Source organism: Paraphaeosphaeria sporulosa, assembly GCF_001642045.1.
Source record: "Paraphaeosphaeria sporulosa strain AP3s5-JAC2a unplaced genomic scaffold CC84scaffold_2, whole genome shotgun sequence".
NCBI classification, from domain to species: Eukaryota; Fungi; Ascomycota; class Dothideomycetes; order Pleosporales; family Didymosphaeriaceae; genus Paraphaeosphaeria; species Paraphaeosphaeria sporulosa.
Genome location: NW_017253361.1, coordinates 3,354,409 through 3,375,611, shown reverse-complemented (window position 1 = coordinate 3,375,611; position 21,203 = coordinate 3,354,409). Strand labels below are relative to the sequence as shown.

General features: G+C 53.2%; 8 protein-coding genes across 8 annotated transcripts; 4 read left to right on the top strand and 4 right to left on the bottom strand.

Annotated features, from left to right (window-relative positions):
- The first annotated feature begins 184 nt into the window (after positions 1-184).
- Positions 185-3,578, top strand: CC84DRAFT_1112772 (DUF221-domain-containing protein). Its single transcript, XM_018175331.1, has 6 exons — positions 185-497; positions 555-709; positions 766-1,785; positions 1,832-2,007; positions 2,058-2,456; positions 2,510-3,578. The coding sequence occupies exons 1-6, from the start codon at positions 417-419 to the stop codon at positions 3,292-3,294; spliced, it is 2,616 nt and encodes an 871-aa protein (XP_018040820.1). The 5' UTR covers positions 185-416; the 3' UTR covers positions 3,295-3,578.
- On the bottom strand, positions 3,395-5,313 carry CC84DRAFT_1256287 (general substrate transporter; the record flags this gene model as incomplete). Its single annotated transcript, XM_018184609.1, has 4 exons — positions 5,079-5,313; positions 4,757-5,030; positions 3,668-4,704; positions 3,395-3,604 (listed from the first exon to the last, which is right to left on the bottom strand). The coding sequence occupies exons 1-4, from the start codon at positions 5,229-5,231 to the stop codon at positions 3,395-3,397; spliced, it is 1,674 nt and encodes a 557-aa protein (XP_018040819.1). The 5' UTR covers positions 5,232-5,313.
- A 1,706-nt stretch (positions 5,314-7,019) lies between these two features.
- CC84DRAFT_1161395 (glycerate dehydrogenase) lies at positions 7,020-8,495 on the bottom strand. Its single transcript, XM_018177725.1, has one exon. It carries the CDS (start codon positions 8,229-8,231, stop codon positions 7,077-7,079), a length of 1,155 nt encoding a protein of 384 aa, XP_018040818.1. The 5' UTR covers positions 8,232-8,495; the 3' UTR covers positions 7,020-7,076.
- Positions 8,496-8,624: 129 nt separating this feature from the next.
- Positions 8,625-10,350, top strand: CC84DRAFT_1256285 (uncharacterized protein). The gene is made up of 2 exons (XM_018184608.1): positions 8,625-10,049; positions 10,098-10,350. The coding sequence occupies exons 1-2, from the start codon at positions 9,010-9,012 to the stop codon at positions 10,213-10,215; spliced, it is 1,158 nt and encodes a 385-aa protein (XP_018040817.1). The 5' UTR covers positions 8,625-9,009; the 3' UTR covers positions 10,216-10,350.
- A 1,320-nt stretch (positions 10,351-11,670) lies between these two features.
- On the bottom strand, positions 11,671-13,184 carry CC84DRAFT_1139012 (mitochondrial carrier protein-like protein). The gene is made up of 2 exons (XM_018176216.1): positions 12,719-13,184; positions 11,671-12,667 (listed from the first exon to the last, which is right to left on the bottom strand). Exons 1-2 carry the CDS (start codon positions 13,066-13,068, stop codon positions 11,806-11,808), a joined length of 1,212 nt encoding a protein of 403 aa, XP_018040816.1. The 5' UTR covers positions 13,069-13,184; the 3' UTR covers positions 11,671-11,805.
- A 92-nt stretch (positions 13,185-13,276) lies between these two features.
- CC84DRAFT_1112757 (SPT16-domain-containing protein) lies at positions 13,277-17,040 on the top strand. The gene is made up of 5 exons (XM_018175330.1): positions 13,277-13,571; positions 13,628-13,712; positions 13,839-14,119; positions 14,172-15,597; positions 15,644-17,040. Exons 1-5 carry the CDS (start codon positions 13,392-13,394, stop codon positions 16,750-16,752), a joined length of 3,081 nt encoding a protein of 1,026 aa, XP_018040815.1. The 5' UTR covers positions 13,277-13,391; the 3' UTR covers positions 16,753-17,040.
- Positions 17,011-18,044, bottom strand: CC84DRAFT_1161391 (uncharacterized protein). Its single transcript, XM_018177724.1, has 3 exons — positions 17,923-18,044; positions 17,710-17,875; positions 17,011-17,575 (listed from the first exon to the last, which is right to left on the bottom strand). Exons 1-3 carry the CDS (start codon positions 17,980-17,982, stop codon positions 17,097-17,099), a joined length of 705 nt encoding a protein of 234 aa, XP_018040814.1. The 5' UTR covers positions 17,983-18,044; the 3' UTR covers positions 17,011-17,096.
- Positions 18,045-18,142: 98 nt separating this feature from the next.
- CC84DRAFT_1256281 (Rho GTPase-like protein activator) lies at positions 18,143-20,812 on the top strand. The gene is made up of 4 exons (XM_018184607.1): positions 18,143-18,468; positions 18,515-19,874; positions 19,923-20,232; positions 20,280-20,812. Exons 1-4 carry the CDS (start codon positions 18,190-18,192, stop codon positions 20,389-20,391), a joined length of 2,061 nt encoding a protein of 686 aa, XP_018040813.1. The 5' UTR covers positions 18,143-18,189; the 3' UTR covers positions 20,392-20,812.
- Positions 20,813-21,203: the final 391 nt, after the last annotated feature.

The following is a 21,203-nucleotide window of genomic DNA, read 5'->3' as shown; positions in this document are numbered from 1 at the left end:
TTATGATCGTGCACCAAAACAGTGAAATTTGCCTTCTTTGCCTTATCATCAAAAATTATTGGTCTACGATGTCAAAGTGAACGTGCTTCGATGCGCCTAGACACATATCATCACGTGGACGCGCGGTGCAGCGCTTTGGCACATGTACGTCATCCTTGGTTTCTGCCTTCAACAACAGATTTGGGACTTGCCTACCTCCTAGTAAGATTTACCTCGTAAACTCGAATAAAGCGTCAAGTCCTATCGCACGGTATAATATATTTTCTGTGCACGTCAGGCTTTCGAAATGACGTGTTGCTGACCTGCACTGCTCGTTTCAAGGCTTCCTGTGGGGCTCGGCGCGACTGGCACACGTCTACCTTGGAGTAGCCTGTTCGAACAACGTCCACTCCAATATCCACATCTTTCGCGGCGACATGGAAGCACAGCAAGTCTTTCGTGTCTTAGCGCCCGGTATATCTGGCGAAGGTTTGGGAGCGTGGGATGAAAAGCCAAAGGTGAGGATTCGTTAATCTCGACACTGGGTTCACGTTACTGATGATAAAAACCTATAGCCGAAGGGTTCTGCTCATAATCTTGCGGCGATAGTTTCCGCTTTTGTACCGACATGGTTCACTGCAATCATTTTCATCATCGCATTCGTGTTCATTCGCAACCGATATCCCAAGATCTACTCACCCAGGACGTTCATTGGGACCATTCCAGAGAAGTACGTATATGCTCAAAATGTCCACCAGACGTATAGCAGAGTTAATCGTCATTCAGGGACCGCACGCCTTCAGCCGGCCGATCCTACTTTTCATGGTACCGCACACTCCGGGTCGTGCCTGACAAATTCGTTCTCTACCATGAACATTTGGACTCGTACCTATACCTACGTTTCCTACGTACCCTAATTTTCCTTTGTATAGTCGGCTGCTGCATCACCTGGCCAATCCTTCTTCCAATAAATGCGACTGGAGGCGGAACCTCGTCTCAGCTCGACCGCATATCGATCGGCAATGTCTCAGACAAGAAGAAGCTGTATGCTCATGCTGCAGTTGCGTACATCTACTTCGGCTTCGTTATGTTTACCGTAGCAAGGGAGAGGCTCTGGTTGATAGGGCTACGGCAAGCATGGAACTTGTCGAAACCGATGGCGAAGAGGCTGTCCTCTAGGACTGTTCTGTTCCTCTCCGCACCTACCGCCACACTTGATCCAGATAATGCGCAAAGATTTTTCGGCGATGATGCAGTGCGGGTCTGGCCCGCAACTAAAGCCGAGAAATTGCACTCACTCGTGTCCAGTCGAGATGCGACAATCGAGGAGCTGGAAGCCGCCGAGCTCAAGTTGATACACAACGTCAAGCGGAAGCTGGAGAAGAGTGGAAGTAAAGGAAACAGTGTTTTTTCGAGTTACGACGATCTCCCGAACCATATGAAGAAGTCTCTACGACCAACCCACACACTGAAGACACCGCCCACTGGTAAGAAGGTGGATAGCATCGATCATTATCGCGAACAATTGAAGGACAGGGAAGAAGAGATCCAAAAAGCACGTGATTCAAATGCGAATGCAGAAAGCCATGATGGTGCTGCTGCAGTCTTTGTCGAGTTTAGGACGCAAGCTGCAGCACAATGCGCATACCAGCAGATTGCATCTGCGGAAATTTTAGCGCTCAATCCGAGGTACACCTCTGTTCTACCGGGAGAGATTATCTGGAAAAATTTGACCATAGCACCCGCCAAAAGAATCTCCCAACAAGGACTTGCAACAATTCTTGTGGTTGCAACGATTGTATTTTGGTAAGCATCTCCGCGTCATGCTATACGCAAAGCTAACGGCGTACAGGTCTATCCCGATCTCCTTCGTCGGGGCTTGGTCAAACGTAGAGTATCTTGCTAAAAATTACAAATGGCTCAGCTGGCTCGACAACCTTCCTGAAACTGTCACCAGCCTCTTGGCCGGACTCGTGCCTGCCGCACTGCTCAGTGCCCTTGCTTCGTTCGTTCCAAATATTTTCAGAGGTAATTTCCGTCACGGTGGCCAGGTCTTGCATTTTGCTGATCTATTGCAGCCATTTTCAAAGCGTTTGGTGAACCTACCAATACTTCCGCTGAACTCAAAGTAATGAAGTGGTATTTCGTCTTCCAGGTCCTGCAGGTCTTCTTGATCAATACCCTTGCCTCCGGTGCAGCCGCAGTGCTATCTCAAGCTGCGAGTGATCCCTCGTCAATCCCGACGATACTCGCAGCCAATCTCCCTAGTGCGGCGAATTCGTATCTGACGTACTTTATTGTGCAAGGTTTGACGAACGCCTCGAACAACATGTTGAACTACTCCGATCTTGCATCATACATCTTCTACGACAGATTCTTTGACAAGACGCCGAGACAGAAGTACCAGAGCTTCACGAAGCTAAAGGGCATACAGTGGGGCAAAGTATTTCCAAAATACGGAAACTTCCTGATCATCGGTTAGTAAAGCCCTGGACCACATGCTCAATGCTCAAGTGCTCACCGTTCACAGCCATCGCCTACTCTTGTATAGCCCCGCTAGTTCTTGGCTTTGCCGCCGTAGGCCTCACCTGCTTCTACTTTAGTTACCGATATATGCTACTTTTCACCGTCTCGCCAAAAATCGATACGAAGGGTCATTGCTACACGATTGCCTTACAACAAATACTCGGCGGTATCTACATTGCCGAGCTCTGCCTGTTGGGTCTCTTCGGTCTACGACAGGCCACAGGTCCATCTATCATGTTAGGTGTACTGTTCCTCGCAACGATACTCTTCAACGTCATGACCAACAATTATTTCGCGCCTTTAGAGAAGTTTTTGCCCGCTGATCTGAGCGCGGAAGAGGATGGCGAGGGGGCACCGTTGCTTAATGATAGAGAGGCAGAAGAAGGAGTGGTAACACATCATGTCCAGCGAATTGTCGATTCTACTCCCATTCCGCCAAAGTATCTCTCACCTTTAGCGCGATTCTTCGAGCCTCAGCGATATGCGTCCTACCGCGCAATGCGGGCATGGCTTCGCGAAGATACCGAGTGGGACGAAGACGATGTTCCGCAATATAGCGAGGAGCAGTTGCGAAAAGCATATCTTGATCCTGCGTTTACAAGCCAGACACCGGTGGTATGGGTGCCGAGAGATGAAGCCAAGGTCAGCAAGATAGTCGTCCAGGATTTAGAGGGGATGCAAGTTGCAGCAAGTGATGAGGGTGCTTGGATTGACAAGGATGGAAATGTGAAGTGGGCCACCGACGACTTCAGCAAGGTACCGATCTTCAAGCCAGCAGTGAGGTGGTGATGGGAGAAATATGGCAGAGGGAACGATGCGAGCAATTGGTTCGGACATGGCACGAAACTATGAGTGAAACAAAGCATTGATTTGTAGTCATGCTACATCACTAAGCCGCTATCTCCTTGTTAAAGATCTCGCTGACGCCTTGTTTGTTGCTATGCATGACAATCTTTGTCTTACTGAGCGAAGCGCTCACAGGCTTCTTGGCTTGGAAGATCTCAGAGAGCTCCTCAAGGGTACGACGACGCGTCTCAACGTAGAAGAAGTAAATAAAAACGAACTCGAAGATGTCCCAGAAAATGAAGAGGAAGTAGTACTGTCACACTCTGTTAGCTTCAAGCTCACTTAGTGTCGGTGTCTTGTAAGATTGAAGACTTACCTTCCAGCCAGCTCCAGAGAAAGCAATGCCAGTCACAAACGTGTTGTAGAACCCAGCAATGTTCACCCAGAAGTTGTAGAAAGCCATCCCCTTCGCTCGCGACTCGTACCTGAGACATTCCACAGGGTACAGTTGCTGCAGTGGTGTGTATCCAGCCGAGAAGACAAAGCCGAAAATAAAGATGAAAGCGATCACGGCCTTAGCTTGTCCAGGATTCTTGATCATCGGTGTACCAGTCGCGTCGACTTTCGGCTTACCATCCGGTCCGTTAATGACATTGGTAGCAACCAACGCACATACGATGCAGAAAATCCCAACGCAGATACCAGTAGAGACGAGCAGTTGCGGGCGGCGGCCCCACTTGTCTGTGTAGACAGCGCCGAAGATGGCCCCACCAAAGGAGACGACATTTTGCATGCCGTTAAGCAAGAGCCGGCGGTGATTGCTGGTGATACCGGCACCTTGGAGCATAGTCGGGTAGTAGTACGAGACTGGACCGTTACCAGACCATTGCCCAAAGAACGCCATAGTGAGCACGATCATTGTCCTGTAGCGTTGCTCTCGGCTATTGAACAGCTCACGGTAGTCCCACCAGCGCTTGTCTGAACCAGTCACAGAGATATCCTCCACCATCTCCTTGTACTCCAGCTGCACGATGGGGGAATCCCGGCTGCCTTCGCCATGGTACTTGGCCATAGTGTTGAGGGCCTCTTCATGGCGATCATTTGCGATCAACCAACGCGGCGTTTCGGGTAAGAAAGGCGAGCACACGAGCACAATACCGGCAAACACCATTTGCAGCCAGATCGGAATACGCCAGGAGATGGTGCCTTCCATGGTGGATGTGCCGTAGGGAACAAAGGTTCCTGGAATACCGCCAACGAACCAAAATGTATTGAAAATTCCTGTCAAGACACCTCGGTATGCGGGATGGGCCATTTCCGAGGCATAGGCGGGGCCTGCGGTTGAGGTGATGGCGACGCCAAATCCAAGCACGAAACGGCCGCCCATAAACCCTCCAAGGGTGTGGCTAGTAGCTGGAATTTATTAAATATGTCTCTAAACAGTGAGAGGCTTGTGACAATTCACCTTGAATACACGTTCCAACGATTATAATAAGGCATCCCAAGAACATTCCCCATTTGCGGCCCTTGAAATCAGTGGCAGGTCCTGCTGCAAAAGAGCCCACCAAGTTGCCAATGGTGTATATGGCGTAAACAATACCAGTGGACGGCGTGCCCTCGTCCATACTGAAGCCAAAATAGCCTCGGTATTGCGGATACGAATTAATGGCTCCCATCAAAGATCCATCATATCCATTGATGCAGGAGTTTAGTGTTGCTACAAGCAGACACACGTAGAGCTTCACAAGGTAAGCCTGTATTCCATCTCCCTATGTTGAAAACCATACCCTAAACATAGCAGGTGTCCAGGGCGAGACACCAGCCTTTGCAGTTGCATCTGCGAGAGCGACATTCTGCACGTGTCGAATGTCTGTCGTTGAACTGCTTTCCCGGCGATCGTTGTGCGACACACCAACACCAGCCTTTGGCTCCGAAGACATTGTCGACTGGAGGCGTGTGGTTGAAGACAAGAAGAGATCCCAGAGTCGTCTTCGAACGCGAAACTCACGATTGAGCTCGAACCTCTGGAAGGTCAAGGCCCGGGAGGATGCACGTATTTAAGAGACCGTGCCTCCGACCCAGCTCGACCAGAAAATTCATCTAAATTCATAGGCCTGAGCTGCAGGAAGAACCAGGGTTAGTGCTCCCTTGCCGGCTCCAGGATCGAATATCCGCGTAAGCGCAGGGATCTCAGGTAGAAACAGCTCGCCAGACCAGGGTGGCTTCGAACGATTGGGGGAAAGCTGGAGTAAGCTTTGGGGTTAAGCGACTAAAGCGTGACCCAGCTCCTGCAATCACACGGCTTGAAGGCTGCCATCTGATCTTTAATGCCCAACATGCAATTCTCTAGAAAGGTTAGCCCAGTGGCTTAATCCCGGGGTGATCTGTTCTTCTCTTCAGACTGACATCGGAGTGTCGCTGGCCGCGGCTATAAGGCGGGGCGCACCCTAAGTGTCCAATGTACGCCTGTTTCAGGCAGGCTTCGAAGGAGCAAAAGCAACGGGTCGGCTATCCAGTAAGGTCGCAACTGTACCATGAGGACACATAGAAAGCAAGAGTCTTCAGAATGTGAACGGTGTGGCATAGTCTCTCCTCTAGTTCTACCGCCCAGGCCGCAACGCTCGCACCACCGCGCGTGCTCAAGAGGTTGACGGGTGTAAAAAGTGTGGAGATGGCGTCCGCTGTCGCATAATGGACCGATCTGCACACTTTGCGTGCTGTGTTTCAATTGGAGGTGATTGCGAGTCATGTGTTGGAACATTGAGATGCAGCGGAGAGTTGTTGCTCCGCATCTCGAAACGGTTAGTTTTGCACTCCCCTCCGCTCACGACTTCTCTACATGTATCGTGGGGCTGGCTTCATTCTGCGGGAAAGCTTCCATCGCTGAGAGGTGATCGCTGAGAGGTGATGGCGACAAGCAGCATATATCTCGAAACGTCGAAGCCGAATGTATCCCATCTCAATCGTAGTTCATTGATGTAATATCTCTTGGACATGCAATAACAGGAGCGGCACAAATCCCGGAAAACGTCGGTTCTGCGAGGATATCTGAGTTTTGCATGGAAGCCATACGAAAAGCTTCTGGAAGTAATTAGCGACCGAGGCATGAGCCGGTGCATGGACTCACGATCCGAAACCCCGGTTTTCCCCACACTAGAAGTCGATTTCGCTTCTGATTGCTTCCTTCGACGGAACTACTTGCTTCAGCAGCATCATGGCTGACGATAACGCTCACTGCGTTCCGTAGAGATTGAGCATACGCGTCAAAAAAACTAAAAAAAAAAAAACTCAGACTGGTGTTGAACTCGTCTCAGCCAGTATGAGGTGTGTCAGTCAAGCCCTGCCCTGCAAGTGCCGAAGAGGCTTTTTATTGGCTAATGCTTTCACCCGTCGGTATGGTATTGATGAATATGCATATTGCATCTGGGCCTCCCAGGATATTGTATTGAAGACCTTCCCCACCTCCCCAATGTCTGCCATGCAGATGACCACATTCGGTGTAGATCCTTTGAGATGCTCTGTCTGGGATATACGCGTATTCTGTGCGAAACGTGTGTTCATTGCTGCACGCGCTCGCCTTGCAGAAAGTCCATGAGCGAGACGGGCATCTCACGCATACGTACAGACGAGAGATACAACCGAACATACGACCCCGCATTTCACGAATCGTATAGCATACTCTGTGGACCAAATCAGAGAAATGTATCGTGAATCATGTATTGTTTTACTATGTATTCGAACACACCATACAGATGTTGAATTTCGTAGTGCGGGCCATAGAGCAACTATATTAGGCAGTGTTGCAATTCCTTTCCCTCGATGTACTTCTCTACGTTCTCCGCTGTCTCTTCGTACCATGTTTGCATAGTTTCTTCTTCAACATAACCCATGTGCGGAGTCAGAAGGACTCTGCTCTTGCCTTTCACATCCCAATTTTCAGATCTCCATGGACTATCTGCGGGAAGAGGCTCGATATCGAAAACATCGAGTGCGACGCCGCGTATACGACCGTCACGGATAGTGTCCAATAAAGCGGCTTCGTTGATGAGCGGGCCTCTTGAAGTGTTGATCAAAAGTCCGGAGTGTTTCATCCATCCCAGCTCTTGCGCTCCAACAATACCCCGCGATCGTGGACTTAGAACGTAATGCAAACTGATCACGTCCGAGTTCTTAAACAACTCTTCCTTTCCAACGACCTTAAATGTAGGCTCATCTTCTGTAGCAATACCTCCGCCTGTCATAGGTAAACCCACTTCTTCCGCCAGCTGATCCGCTCTCTGTTGCTCCAAATTCGCGCTCCAACACACGATTTTCATACCCCACGCTAACAACCCTATCCTAGCTACCAATGCGCCTATTCTCCCGAAACCTACAAGACCGAGTGTTTTTCCCTGCAATCCAATCGCGAGTTCAGTCTGCCACCCGGAAGCTACTCCTTTACCCTTGATCACGGCATCATCAGCTGCAACATTGCGTGCCAGAGCCAATATCATTGCCCATGCATGTTGAGTTGTAGGATGCCCTCCACCCTTCTTGATATCGATCTTTGCTCGAGCCGTCGGACCACGACCTTTTCCGTCGGTCCTTCCTCTCCCAGGCGCCGCAACTAATTGGACGCCTAGTTCCTTCATTGTATCTTTATCAAATGTTTCGAACTGAGTCCCTGTCGCAAAAATGGCTTTCAAGTTTGGTAATTGGCGGAGCAGCTCGCCAGGAAACGGGGTTCTTTCGCGCATAGTGGAGAGGGCCTCAAAGGGCCGCAGGCGGTCGACTAGCTTTTTGCGGTCGGCATCGGTGGTCTGCGGATGCGTGTATGAAGGTAATGTGTCGTTGAAAGTCACGACCTCGAGCTTGGATGGATCTATTGCAGAGAAATGCTGCACTGCGATGTTGTGGTAGTCGTCGAGGATGGCGAGTTTTACAGGCGCTTGAGAGGCCATTGTATGTATCAATTGGCGTTTATAAACAAAAAGAGAAGGCGTAGTAATTCGAGAGAACTGCAAGACGCGCAGAGACATGATAAGTTGCAGGTAACGACCACGGCACAGACATCATGCGCCAGGCATTTAAGTGCGGCATTGCGAATGCGGGGGGGACGAATCACAACAACATCTGTAAGCGATCTCAGGAGCGGCATGTAACATCCGGGAACCCCATAGCTACTCGCACGGCTCCATCCTTGTTCAAGCAGACTCACATTTGGTCGGTAAAGGGTGCGGAAGGCGTGGTTGCAGGGTGAGGGTGCGGAAAAGCGGATCTCGCTTGGAAAAGCTAGCCTCGCCCTGCGTTTTGTGTTTTTCAAACATATCTACGATCATCAAGAACCTAAACACCTGACAATCTTCCATCATTAATTCCCTTCAGACGTATCAGTCACGGGATGATGTAGGTCTAAAAAGTCAGACTTGGCGCCGGGCCGCTGGACCAGATTGCACGTAGCGGAGATATTGGCTATGTCCTTCGTACATATTGCTCCCTTCTTTCGAAGGGCTGAGTCAATCGACGTCAGAAGAGTATGTCGTTCCATTCTCTTGGGAGCCAAGTAAGGGAAAATACACCCGAATTCTAGACGCAATCCCCAACATTCCAGAAGCGAACCAGCAACATGAGCACGGCATGCTGAAGTCATTTCCCAGCTTCAAGGAGCCTTGCGCGCCGTTAAGCGTGGTGGTTTTGCTTCTTCGAAGCGCAGCTTGATCCTTTGCGTCAATCACCACAATGCTTATGTTTCCGCACATCCTTACCACACTTCTCGCGATAGCCCGTTTCCGTGGTATATCGGCAAGGGGCAATGGCTTTCGACACGAGGCAGTAGATGCGTCAAATCAGCACTACGAGAGACGAGTCGAGAACCTTGACCCCCTCATCTTCGATTACACTATCTCAGGACAATGTCCAGCGCCCACGCGGTCAATACACAGCTTGCTGTATCCATCGCCAGATGCTTCAGCTGTCGAAATCACGAGCCAAAGCCAGGTTGTCACCTCGTACCTTCCCGAGATGACTTGGTGCGTCGGCCCTCCTGTCGCCTTCGCCGTAGTGACAACAAGAGCACCATACCAGAACCAATCCATGGAGTACGAAGTCATCACTGCAGGCACAGCCCGCTGCGAGACCGTCTACGTCCCAACCGAGACCACTGTGTGTGCTACAACACTCACTGGTATTGCCTCAAAGATCACAGTGTCGGAATGCGACCAAGAAATTACCTTCTCGAGCGAATGTGGATTCACATTGGAGACACCGACGCCGGTGACATCAGACTCATCACTGATCACGCTGGCGCCAAGGGTTAAGAGAATGACTACATTCTGGGTTGCGCCGTGGCAATCTCTAACAGCTGGGGAAGCTCCATCTGATGTGGACATCAAGGTGTGCACAGCTCAAGAGGACGAGAGCTTGGAGTGTATTCATTACCGGGAGGTATGGGAAGTATTTGTGGTCACCAAGACCGTCACAACGCATCGGGAAGTGCAATTGACCACAACTGTTACCGGACCTGGCACACTTATTGTTGAGACAATGACCGCGGTCATCACAGATACTGTTGAGACAGTAGACCTATCAACGACGCTACTGCTGGAGACGGGTGTTGTAACTGAGAGTACGAGCAAGAGGAAAAAGCTGGTCACGCGACCGAACGAACCAGAAACCAGTGATGCAAGCGATGCAAGCGAGGCAAACGATGCGAGCGAACCAAGCGAATTGGATGTGTCTACGCTCTATGTCACGAAACATGTGAAGTACAAGACACCCAAGTAAGTGTTTTGCGTATGCACGATAACATGGTTTAACTTTCGTGGCAGACCTGAGCCTACGACTACCGTACGAATAACCTCAGTTGCACATGTTATCGGCACCATAACCAGAACGCGTCCACGAAGCCGACCCCGTCCAACTTTGCTGGAGCTTCCGGACTTTTAAAATTCAACCAGTGTCTCCAGTCACCTACAGCCTTCCAGTCGTTTTGCTCCTTGACTTGCATATATAGGTAGAAGTTGGCGTCTTCATGACTAAAAGTGAATTATGGAATCATAGCTTTAAACTTTTCTTTCTCCTGTGATACTCGATCTTCGATATACAAATTCTTGCCCATACTTCTATTGCAACTACCTCGTACCACGGAGGGATTTGGCTTGAACGCCAACGACCACATTGCTACCACTATTGCATTAATGCGATGCACTGTGTACCATTTTTCTGTATGACTCTGGGAGGCCTCACACTTGCTAATCCAATGTTCGAGTCGATAACGTCCCTCCACAAGCCTTCGAGCGTTACCAAAACCATCGTGCACACCACGACCTTTACACACCTCTTCGACCATAATGTTATCAACCGGAACAACGTAATACGCAGGTAGATGTACCTACAGTCACTAAAGAGCTCTAATTAGCAGATGGCTCACTAACGAGCGCTGATGCACCCTCCGAGGCCAAGAGCAAAGTAGCTGTCCGTCAACAAGACCACTTTCCCCAAGCCGTTGGCTTGCGGGATCTGCTATACTGGTTTCATGCGCCATTTGTATGGCGCAAAAACGGCCTGGGATACCACCTCCACGATCCAAATGAGGTAGAGCAGGTCCAAGGCGTTTCCTAGGCTTCTAGGAAACAGACGTAGGAATAGACTGGGATACCACCTCCACGACGCTTCTGCGGTGGAGCAGGGGCAAGGTTTCTCGTCCGAGTCCTCAGGGAAGAAGCGCGAATCGCCGTACATTCTCGAGAAAGGAGGGAAGCTGGGTCTGGCAAAAGCCCAGAACGAGAAAAACGACGGCACAGAATCGAATGCGATGTTTCACTACCAAACCCGAGCCCACAACCAAGACAAATAAGGAGACAAAGCCAACGTTCGGATTCGACTCACGCCCGCACCCACACCTCGGACCATCCACCGCAGACTCGCCCCCACCTCTCTCTATTACACCGCACAAGTCCCAGCCCCAGCCCCCCTACCTCAGCAGAACGTCGGCAGAACCCACGGCAACGCCATCTACTCGTCCCTCGACAACTGGAAATACAACGCACGAACGTCCCACTAGCATCGGGTCGCGGTCTCGCTGGCCGAAGAATCCGTTCGCGGAGCCGATATTCTGGGCTGCGGGGGCGTGGTATTTGGGGATGGCATACTGGGAGGGGTGGAGGCAGGGGTGGACGGACGGGATTGGGAGGTGGGTCGGGGATTTTAGGGTGAGGTATTCCTGATGTTGCGGTTTTGTGCTGGGATATTTGATCTGGGTTGGGGTCGTATTGTTCTGGGAAGTTGTGCATGTAACGTTCTGTAGCGTTCTACTGTTCACTGCGTTTTAGCATGTTCTGTTGGAGTCGGGCTAGGTAGAACTTGTGGTGTTAAGACGTACTGCAATGGTGGGAGTAAAGTATCTGTTCTACAGTCATTGCTACGCAGCATGAGTCTAAGTCTATGGTATATACATTGGGATGCGCGCTAATGGCCATGCGAGCTTGGGTATCAAGAGTAGTGTTACAGTATGGCTTCTTCTTTCTATTTCCCTCTTCAGGCCAACAGGATATGCGCTCCTTCGTGGCTTATGATGACTTCCTCGGTGTCGAACGCGTACTTTCTCCGCACAAGCTCAAACACGATCAGTCCAGCACTTGTACTTGGCATCTGCTTGATGGTGCTCATCCAGAAGTCTCTGTATAGATATCGCCGCCAGCCACCGTGTCTCTTCGCTATTTTTCCACACTGCCGGAATGTTTCCTGATACGCATGGTAGTACCGTCTCATAATTCCCGAGGGCCTGGACTCCTGGTGGGCTTGGAAGTCCAGCGCTTCAAGGCGACGGTAGTGAACGTCTTGAAGCTCGGTGAGCGGGTGCTGTATCGTCTGCGATGCCAATGAGGCGGAAAGGCCTGCCAAGAGGATGAAGCTGGGCTCTAAGGCGTAGTGAGGCTTGATGACGGGGCGACCGTCTGTTGGGTCGATGTAGAGGGCTCGTGACTCCAGGAGCGCATCTCGTGTCCGACTGCCGTAGTAGCGGGTGATGTATGCGTAGTAAGCCTGGCTCTTGATCGTTTCAAACGTGCCGAAGAAGAAGGCTGCGCCAACGGAGTCCTTGACCAGACTGAGGCCAAACCCACCGAAGATGCCGCGGATGCCAATGGACTGTAGCTTGTGCCATGAGTAGTGCCACATTGTTTTGTATTTTCCTTCGAGAATGTCCGAGGTTCGGAAGCGGACTTGGAGGGCGTCGAAGGGCGCTGCAAGTGTGGACTGCACACCGCCAGCAATCAAGCCAGCTGCGAAGGTCGTCTGGAAAGAGGGAGGAGGATATGTCCGTTTCGTTTGGTACGAGGATGGCACATGGAGACTCGATAGGCTATGGAGGTACGATGTGTAGAGCACGGCACCAATGCTATGCGGCGTCAGCATCCAGCAGACTATCTGCTGTCCAAGGGAGCTTTACAAGGTGTTGGCGATCAGAGGCGGCATGACCTGGTTCGGTATGAAGCTCCAGCCCTCTGTCCTTATGGCGTGCCACAGCACCGCTGGGGTTGTCATCCGCCATGACCACTTGGCCGTCGCTTGGAAGTGAGGGTTGATGGCTCTCGCATAGCCCATGTAGTCGATGCGGCCTCTGAAGAAGGCCTTGACGGGCGCCCGAAAGTAGAAAGCAACAACACGCGCCGCAATGACCCGCATACCAGCCGCCTGCGCGCCCGTTGCGGGCGCTTTATTTGGACCCTGGCCGTCATTATTGTTCCCATCCACGCGGGGGGCGGCGCCAGTGCGCGGACTGGTGAAGCTGGGGGTCATCGCATATCATCAAAAGTGAGAGCGCGCTGCAGACTCATCGGAGAGCAAGTGCAGCGGTGCAAGTAAAGGCAAGCAGCGGCGGCACGCGGGCGCGTCACCGGTGGGCTGGAGGTGACTTGCGCTCGGAAGAGGCTGAACTTCGGAAAAGGCTGCGGAACTCGAAGCGGAGCTGGCGCCTGTTCACGAACCGTGACTGCCAAGACGTCCGCGTCGCGTCACTGGGACCTCTCGCGACTTTCTTCTCATCGGCGCCTGTCTTGCTTGCACCCCACCCGCACTGTCGCACCCCACCGCGAAGGCTGTGTCGAGCTCCCGCCTGCATCATGGCCGACGACATTGTCATCGACAAGGACCTCTTCCACGAGCGCCTGGGCAACTTTGTCTCCAAATGGAAGACCGACAAGCGCGGCGGTGATCAGCTTTTCCAGGGCGCAGGCTCCATCGCGACTGTCGTGGGCAAGGCGAGCGAATCAGGCAGCTACCTGAAGCCCGCCGCCTTCCAGGTGAGATTGCGCAAACCGAGCATCAATTGCACATTGCGCTGACAGCTGTCGCACAGCTATGGCTGCTAGGCTACGAGTTCCCCGCGACCCTGTTCATCATCACGCCTGAGCTTTTCCAGATCGTCACGACCAAGAAGAAGGGTACGTCCACCGTCGGAGCACACGTTTGGGCATCCTGCATGGATTAGGAGGGCGACACAACACAGCCTGATCTTTGGCATGGGGTCGCGGCAGTGATTGCGCTCAAGTTGCTAACGCGTTTCACAGCGTCGTATCTCGAGCCCTTGAAGGGTGGCAAAGTTCCCGTTGAGATTCTCATTAGGGGCAAGGATGCGGACGAGAACAAGAAGCAGTTCGAGAAATGCCTCGACATCATAAAGAAGGCAGGCAAGAAGGTTGCAGTGCTCAAGAAAGATAACGCGAGCGGTGGCTTTGCAGACGAGTGGAAGGCGGCCTTCGGAGAAGCTGGCATCAAGGACGAGGATCAGATCGAGCTCGGCCCTATCCTCTCGCAAGCGGCCATGTCCATCAAAGATGCGAAGGAGCTGGTACGTCCTAGAGCGGGACTGTCCGCGTTTACAGGCACTGACAAGCTTGCAGCGACTCATCCGCGATGCGTCGCGCGCATCGAGCGCCGTCATGAGCAACTACTTTGTCGAAGAAATGTCCGAGATTCTCGATTCCGAAAAGAAGGTGTCCCACAAGGCCTTCTCCGATAAGATTGCGAACAAGATCGACGATCAGAAGTTTTTCGAGAAGCAGAAGGTGTCGAAGAACTTCGACAACATGCAGCTGGATTGGTGCCTGCAGCCCACAGTGCAAAGTGGCGGAAGCTACGATCTAAAGTTCAACGCCGAACCGGACGACAACAACTTGCACGCCGGTGTCATCGTTTCCGCGCTCGGTCTTCGCTACCACACATACGGTGCCATGATTGCGCGAACCTTCATGGTGGACCCGAACCGCGAGCAGGAGACAGCGTACAAGATTCTCCTGTCGGTGCACGACTTGATCATCAAGACTATAAAGGATGGTGTGGTTTCGAAGGACGTCTACAGCAAGGCGCTAGAACTTTTGAAGAAAAAGAAGCCCGAGTATGAGAAGCATTTCCCCAAGAATGTTGGATACGGCATTGGCACTGAGAACAAGGATACGGCACTTCTTCTGAGCGGAAAGAATACTCGCGTTCTCAAGGACGGTATGACTTTGGTCATTAGCACCAGCTTGCAAGATTTGGAGAACACAAAGCCTCAGGACAAGAAGAGCAAGTCTTATTCACTGGTGCTAGTCGACACTGTCCGCGTGGGTCCCACCGATTGTGCCGTCTTCACAAAGGATACCGCATCCGATCTCGAAAGCATCTCATTCTTCTTCAACGATGAAGAAGAGGAAGAGAAGAAGCCAAAGGCAAAGAAGGAATCCCGACCTGCCATTGCACAAACCAACATTACAAAAACGCGAACGCGACATGAGCGTACGACCAACCAAGATGCCGAGAAAGACGAGCAGCGGCGATCGCACCAAAAGGAACTCCACCAGAAAAAGCAGCAAGCAGGTCTGGAAGAGTATGGCGAGGATGCGAAAGCTTTGAACGGCACCGAAGAGAAGAAATTCAAGAAATTCGAGTCGTACAAGCGAGACAATCAATTGCCAACATCAGTCGCCAGACTGGAGATTGTTGTCGACAAGAAGAGCCTCACTGTCATCCTTCCCATCATGGGTCGACCAGTTCCTTTCCACATTCATACCATCAAGAATGCTTCCCATACCCCGGAAGCTGACTTCACTTCCCTTCGTATCAACTTCTTATCTCCGGGTCAAGGTGTTGGCCGCAAAGATGACCAGCCGTTTGAGGATCCCAACGCACACTTCATTCGCAGTCTGACCTTCCGCTCGCACGACATTGAGCGCATTGAGCAGATCACCAAGGACATTACCGAGCTCAAGAAGGACGTTGTCCGCCGAGAGCAGGAAAAGAAGCAGATGGAAGATGTCGTTGAGCAGGATAAGCTTGTGCCTATCAAGAGTATGTTCTACTCACTTTTGTCCACCCTCCTTACTAACTTGGACAGACCGGAAACCCTTCATGCTCGACATGATCTACCTTCGCCCCGCTCTCGACGGCAAACGTATCCCGGGATCTGTCGAAATTCACCAAAACGGTCTCCGGTATGCCCACGGCGCCGGCGGCGTCAAAGTCGACGTTCTTTTCGCCAACGTCAAACATCTCTTCTTTCAGCCCTCGCAACATGAGCTCATCGTCATCATCCATGTGCACCTCAAGAACCCCATCATGGTCGGCAAAAAGAAGACCAAGGACGTACAATTCGTTCGTGATGCCACGGATATCCAATTTGACGAGACGGGTGCCCGCGCGAAGCGCAAGCACAAGGGTTACGGTGACGAAGAAGAGTTTGAACAGGAGCAAGCGGAGCGAAGGCAACGTGCGGCTCTTGACAAGGAATTCAAGAACTTTGCGGAGAAGATCGCCGAGGCGGCACGCAACGAGAACGTCAGCGTCGACATTCCATACCGCGAACTTGGATTCAACGGTGTGCCCTCTCGATCCTCCGTGCTCATCCAGCCTACGACCGACTGCCTTGTGCAGCTGACTGAGCCCCCCTTCACCTGCATCACGCTCAGCGAGATCGAAATAGTGCATCTCGAGCGCGTGCAGTTCGGTCTTCGGAACTTCGACATGGTCGTCGTCTTCAAAGACTACAATCGCACGCCCGCGCACATCAACACCATTCCCGTGGAGTCTCTCGACCCCGTCAAGGACTGGCTCGACTCGGTCGACATCCCCTTCTCTGAGGGCCCGCTCAACCTCAACTGGGCCACCATCATGAAGACGGTGACCAGCGACCCGCATCAGTTCTTCGTCGACGGCGGGTGGTCGTTCCTTTCGACGGAATCCGACGACGAAGACGCCGAGGAAGAGGAAGAGGAGAGCGCGTTCGAAGTGTCGGAGAGCGAGCTGGCACAGAGCGACGAAAGCAGCGAGGACGAGAGCGACTTCGATGAGAATGCGTCGGACGAGATGTCGGACGAGGGCTCCGAGGACGAGTTCTCGGAGGGCGAGGACTGGGATGAGCTTGAGAAGAAGGCGGCACGGAAGGACCGCGAGAGCGGGCTGGCGGACGAAGAGGAGGAGAAGGGGAAGAAGAAGAGGAAGAGGTAGAGTTCTTCCCGACTTCATGATCAACAAACGGGGAGTCAGTCGAGGTGGGAAGGATGTGGATGACACTGTTTTCGGTTTTGATGCAGCTTCATGTAAAATTGCCGGCTTTTTCTTGCGCTGTCGGACACATGGGTATAGGTTCTGCTCTATGAGAGAGAGAAGGAACGAGCGTTTGGCGTTTGAGTAGTAGCTTCGAGCTCGGGCGGGACTATTCTATCACAGTAGTCCGATCAGAGCTTCCCACGTGAGAGTGATATGGTCTTCAGAATACAGCTTCATATATTTCGCATCATCTTGGTACAGCGCTCAAACATGCATTGTAGGCATCGTACAGCTTCCGTGGCTCAAACGCCATTCGCCAGCCCCGATCCGCCGACATCCCCAACAACCCAATCCCTAACCTGCCCCTTCCAGTCCGCTACCCTCCCATCCCTTATCCTCACCACCACGACCCTAACCTCCTCCCCCTCAACATAGCATCTCGTCCCGCCATCCCCCTCCACCATCTCCTCATCCTGCCGCTGGCTCTCCAACCCGCCTCCACCCCACAGCCCGCCGACAGGCGAGCTCGAGTAGGAATCCTCGCTGGGGCCGAAGGTGTTGTTGGCGAGATGCTGGGCTTTGTACCAGGCCTCCTCCTCGGAGCCGCTGGGTACTATGGTGGCGAGGCCGTTGATGGTGGTGCTGATTCTGCTGAGGGAGGCGGTGTTCATGCCGAGGAGGAGCTCGGCGAGGGAGCCGGAGCGCGGATTGGGGCGCGAGGGGGAGGGGGAGCGGTTGCGCGCGTCGAGGGTGGGTGGGCGGTGGGATACCCAGTCGTGTACTGTGGAGGGTGTTAGTGTGGGTTTGGGTGAAGGCGGGCACATTTATGATGCGTCGGTGTACTCCGAGGAGTGTATCTTTTGCAGAAAGTATGGGAGAGGCGCGGAGGGCATGTTTTGCGGTGGCGCGACCTACCGAGTAATGAGACGAGCGGATTGGACTCTAGGTTGTGGGTTTTCTGGGACGAGGGCGGCGTGGTCATGATTATGGTGGGGTGGGGCGAGTAGGGCGTCGAGGGGAGGTAGGTGTAGTTCATGAGAGAGATGTGCGGGACATTGCTGGCTGAGGTCGCGAGATGGAGCTACGCAAGGTCAGCATAGGCACAGTAATGGAAACCAATTCACGTACGAAACGGGCGTTCTGCAGACAGACGGTGACCTCGCCAGGCAGGCCGTTGGGAGATGCCATTGTGGGTGGTGGCGGCTTGTGCAGCGGGCAATGTCAAAGTGTCAAGCGCAGGCGTTCGCATGGGCTGGCGGGATGGCGGGGACTGAGTGGAGTCGAAGCTACGTCAAGCCAGCAAGCGCATCCGCGCGGCTGGGTGCTGCGCCCCGACCAACATCGTCGACCACCGCATGAGCTGCCCGCCTTGACTGTCAAACAGCACGAACCACCATGGCCGCCCCGCCCTCGCTGCCGCCCGTGGAGAGCACCGACAGCTTCAATCCAGACTTCAATGCATCGTCTGCCCTGCACGATGCCATCGGCAATGCCGAAAACGCGCCTGCATCGCCGGTCGAGACCATGGCGCCCGCGCCTGTCGCCCATGCGCAGGAGCCCAGGCAGGACGCCCCAGATGCGCAGCTGCAGCAGAAGGTGCACGACGTGCTGCACTCAGACATTGGTGTCAACACGCTGCTGAACCGCCTCAAGGCGAGCATCGCCAGCGCTCGGGTAGGCGCTGCTGCCCAACCTGTGCATCCACATGCTGACATGGTAGGACTTTGCAAGCTTTCTGAAGCGCCGCGGCGCCGTGGAGGAGGAGCACGCGAACAGCCTGAAGAAGCTCAGCCGCTCGACCCTCGACAGCATTCGCAAGCCTGACGGTCGCCACGAGAGCTACCAGACGCAGTTCGAGCTCGTCATGCACGCCAACGAGCGCATCGGCGACAACGGCACGCAATTTGGTCTCGCGCTCCACGCCATGCACGAGAACCTGCTGCAGCTGGCTAACAAGATGGACGCCAGCCGGAAGACGTGGAAGCAACAGGGTCTGGCCGCCGAGGCCAAGGTCCAGGATGCCGAGAAGCTGGTGGAAAAGGCCAAGGCCAAGTACGACCAGCTGTCGGAAGACCTGGATCGCGTCAAGACTGGTGACACTGGCGCTGGCAGGAAGTTCGGTCTCAAGGGCCCCAAGTCGGCTGCCCAGCATGAGGAGGACCTGCACCGCAAGGTTCAGGCTGCCGACCAAGACTACCTGAGCAAAGTTCAGACTGCGCAGTCCTACCGCAAAGAGCTGGTGTCCACCACACGCCCTCAGGCAGTGGCTGCCATGGTCGATTTGATCAAGGAGATTGACGCGGCTCTAACCATGGAAATGCAAAAGTACGCTTCTTTCAACGAGAAGCTCGTTGTGAACAATGGCCAAGTCGTCAGCCCTCAACCTCTGAAGGGCAGCACGTCTCAACCGTCTCCAAGCATCAACCAGCTCATCTACCAGATCAACAACGATAGAGACTTCGACGACTACATCTTGAAGCACGCCTCCAAAGTGCCATCCGTGCGAACCGACTTGCAATACATCAAGCATCCCACCCAGGCCTCCAAGACAGCTCAGCCTACGCCACCTCCTGCCGCCGGTGGAGACCGCCGGACATCACTGCAGAGTCAGCCTCCACCTACGTTTGGTCTGGCGCAGAATGAAGCAGTCTCGTCGCCGGCACAACATGAGCCCTCGTATCCTCCCGGGCCTGCTCAACAACCTAGCTATCAAACTTACAATCCAGGCTACCAGCAGCCACCCCCGCAGCTACAGCAGCCGCATTTGCAATCAAACCCTGCGCCATACTCCCCCATTGCGCAAAATCCTTACGCGCAAGCCGACTATCCCAGAGGCCCTGCCGGCCAAGTTGCGGCGCAACAATCGACCGGGGTTCTGCACAGCCCTGCCAGCCCTCCTACGAATCCAGTGTTCGGAGTCACCCTAGATAACTTGTTTGCCAGGGATGGCTCGCCAGTACCTTTGGTCGTATATCAGTGCATACAAGCTGTTGATTTGTACGGCCTGGAAGTTGAAGGTATTTATCGCATTCCCGGCACTTCGTCTCATATTCAGCACATGAAGTCTCTCTTCGACAGTGGTAAGCTCCCCGTTTGATGGCTCGAAAGCTCGGGCTGACAGGCCACAGATGCAACTCAAGTCGACTTCCGCAACCCCGAGGCTTTTCAACACGACGTCAATAGTGTTGCTGGTCTGTTGAAACAGTTCTTCCGCGAGCTTCCCGACCCTCTGTTGACGCGGGACTTTTACACCAAGTTCATTGATGCAGCCCGCATCGACGACGACACGATGCGGCGGGACTCGATGCATGCGCTGATCAACGCACTCCCGGACCCCAACTACGCCACGCTTCGAGCGATAATGCTGCATCTGCGCCGTGTAGAGCAGTCGTCCGACGTCAATCGCATGAGCACTGCCAACCTTGGTATCTGTTGGGCGTAAGTTTACACACATGGTGACAAGTGGCACTGTCTAACGCTTTCAGACCGTCGATCATGGGTCCGCACCAAGGGAACAACATGGCAGACGCTGGACTTCAAGCGCGCGTCATCATCACGATACTGGAGAATGTTCTGCAGATATTTGATGAAGATTAAGTCCACCTTGATCTTGGTCGCTGCTTTTCTCCGGGGTCATACTTATAACCTTGGTGCAGGGAGACGTGGGAGCTGGACAGCCCTAGGCTTGGATCAAGCGGATCGTCGAAGACATGGGTCTCCTCGGCACGGAGTGCGAGCGCAGCGTCTCGTAATCAGCAGAGCCAATACACTGAAGCGATTCGGGATAACAGGTTGAGCTCATCGCCGCGGCCTCGATCCCTGACACGGCCACGTTCAAGGTTTTAGCCGTTCGAATCGCGACCCTGGACGAGATGAGGAGTTCTGCAATGGGTCCGATGGCGCGGTCGAGGCTGTCCGGTGCCTCATCCGGTTTGTACTCTTGTTGTATGGCGAAGAACCATCACATGTAGGACTCGCGGCTCCTGTAGCTTTAATGCAGTAGATTCTACCCTTTTGCAGAAAACCATTGGCCCATGTACGCGTTCGTTATTCCGCTGCACAGCAAAAGCAGCCTTTACTCAGACCATAGACTGATGGCGTCCAAACAGCAAATGGGGATGATTCTCGGTCCGGTCGGACCGCAGTTAACCGTACGAGGGATATTCTGTGCCAAGAGGGGGCAAAGAAGACGATCAGCTGCGTGTTTTAAGAAGGCCAAGCCGGAGTCGCAACTTGGCAACGTTCAAGCTGCCTCTTCCATCTCTTGTCTCTGTACAAGAAATGAGTCTACGGCTATGCCTCGAGCTGCAACGAATCGGAGCCAGGGACGAGAGAGTGTCGCGCGACTCGATGCTCTTGGGCCATGCAACGTCGGGTGGAAACGTCGCAGCGAGACGAGGCCCCTCCAT

Coding starts and splice junctions, on each gene's coding strand:
- CC84DRAFT_1112757 (XM_018175330.1), top strand. CDS start 13,392: ATGGCCGACGACATTGTCATCGACAAGGACCTCTTCCACGAGCGCCTG. Junction 13,572..13,627: donor TGAAGCCCGCCGCCTTCCAG/GTGAGATTGCGC, acceptor GCTGTCGCACAG/CTATGGCTGCTAGGCTACGA. Junction 14,120..14,171: donor TCAAAGATGCGAAGGAGCTG/GTACGTCCTAGA, acceptor ACAAGCTTGCAG/CGACTCATCCGCGATGCGTC.
- CC84DRAFT_1256281 (XM_018184607.1), top strand. CDS start 18,190: ATGGCCGCCCCGCCCTCGCTGCCGCCCGTGGAGAGCACCGACAGCTTC. Junction 19,875..19,922: donor GAAGTCTCTCTTCGACAGTG/GTAAGCTCCCCG, acceptor GACAGGCCACAG/ATGCAACTCAAGTCGACTTC. Junction 20,233..20,279: donor AACCTTGGTATCTGTTGGGC/GTAAGTTTACAC, acceptor TAACGCTTTCAG/ACCGTCGATCATGGGTCCGC.
- CC84DRAFT_1161395 (XM_018177725.1), bottom strand. CDS start 8,231: ATGGCCTCTCAAGCGCCTGTAAAACTCGCCATCCTCGACGACTACCAC.
- CC84DRAFT_1161391 (XM_018177724.1), bottom strand. CDS start 17,982: ATGGCATCTCCCAACGGCCTGCCTGGCGAGGTCACCGTCTGTCTGCAG. Junction 17,876..17,922: donor GTCTGCAGAACGCCCGTTTC/GTACGTGAATTG, acceptor GACCTTGCGTAG/CTCCATCTCGCGACCTCAGC. Junction 17,576..17,709: donor TCCGCTCGTCTCATTACTCG/GTAGGTCGCGCC, acceptor CACCCTCCACAG/TACACGACTGGGTATCCCAC.
- CC84DRAFT_1256285 (XM_018184608.1), top strand. CDS start 9,010: ATGCTTATGTTTCCGCACATCCTTACCACACTTCTCGCGATAGCCCGT. Junction 10,050..10,097: donor GTGAAGTACAAGACACCCAA/GTAAGTGTTTTG, acceptor CTTTCGTGGCAG/ACCTGAGCCTACGACTACCG.
- CC84DRAFT_1139012 (XM_018176216.1), bottom strand. CDS start 13,068: ATGACCCCCAGCTTCACCAGTCCGCGCACTGGCGCCGCCCCCCGCGTG. Junction 12,668..12,718: donor CCTCTGATCGCCAACACCTT/GTAAAGCTCCCT, acceptor GACGCCGCATAG/CATTGGTGCCGTGCTCTACA.
- CC84DRAFT_1112772 (XM_018175331.1), top strand. CDS start 417: ATGGAAGCACAGCAAGTCTTTCGTGTCTTAGCGCCCGGTATATCTGGC. Junction 710..765: donor ATTGGGACCATTCCAGAGAA/GTACGTATATGC, acceptor ATCGTCATTCAG/GGACCGCACGCCTTCAGCCG. Junction 1,786..1,831: donor GTTGCAACGATTGTATTTTG/GTAAGCATCTCC, acceptor AACGGCGTACAG/GTCTATCCCGATCTCCTTCG.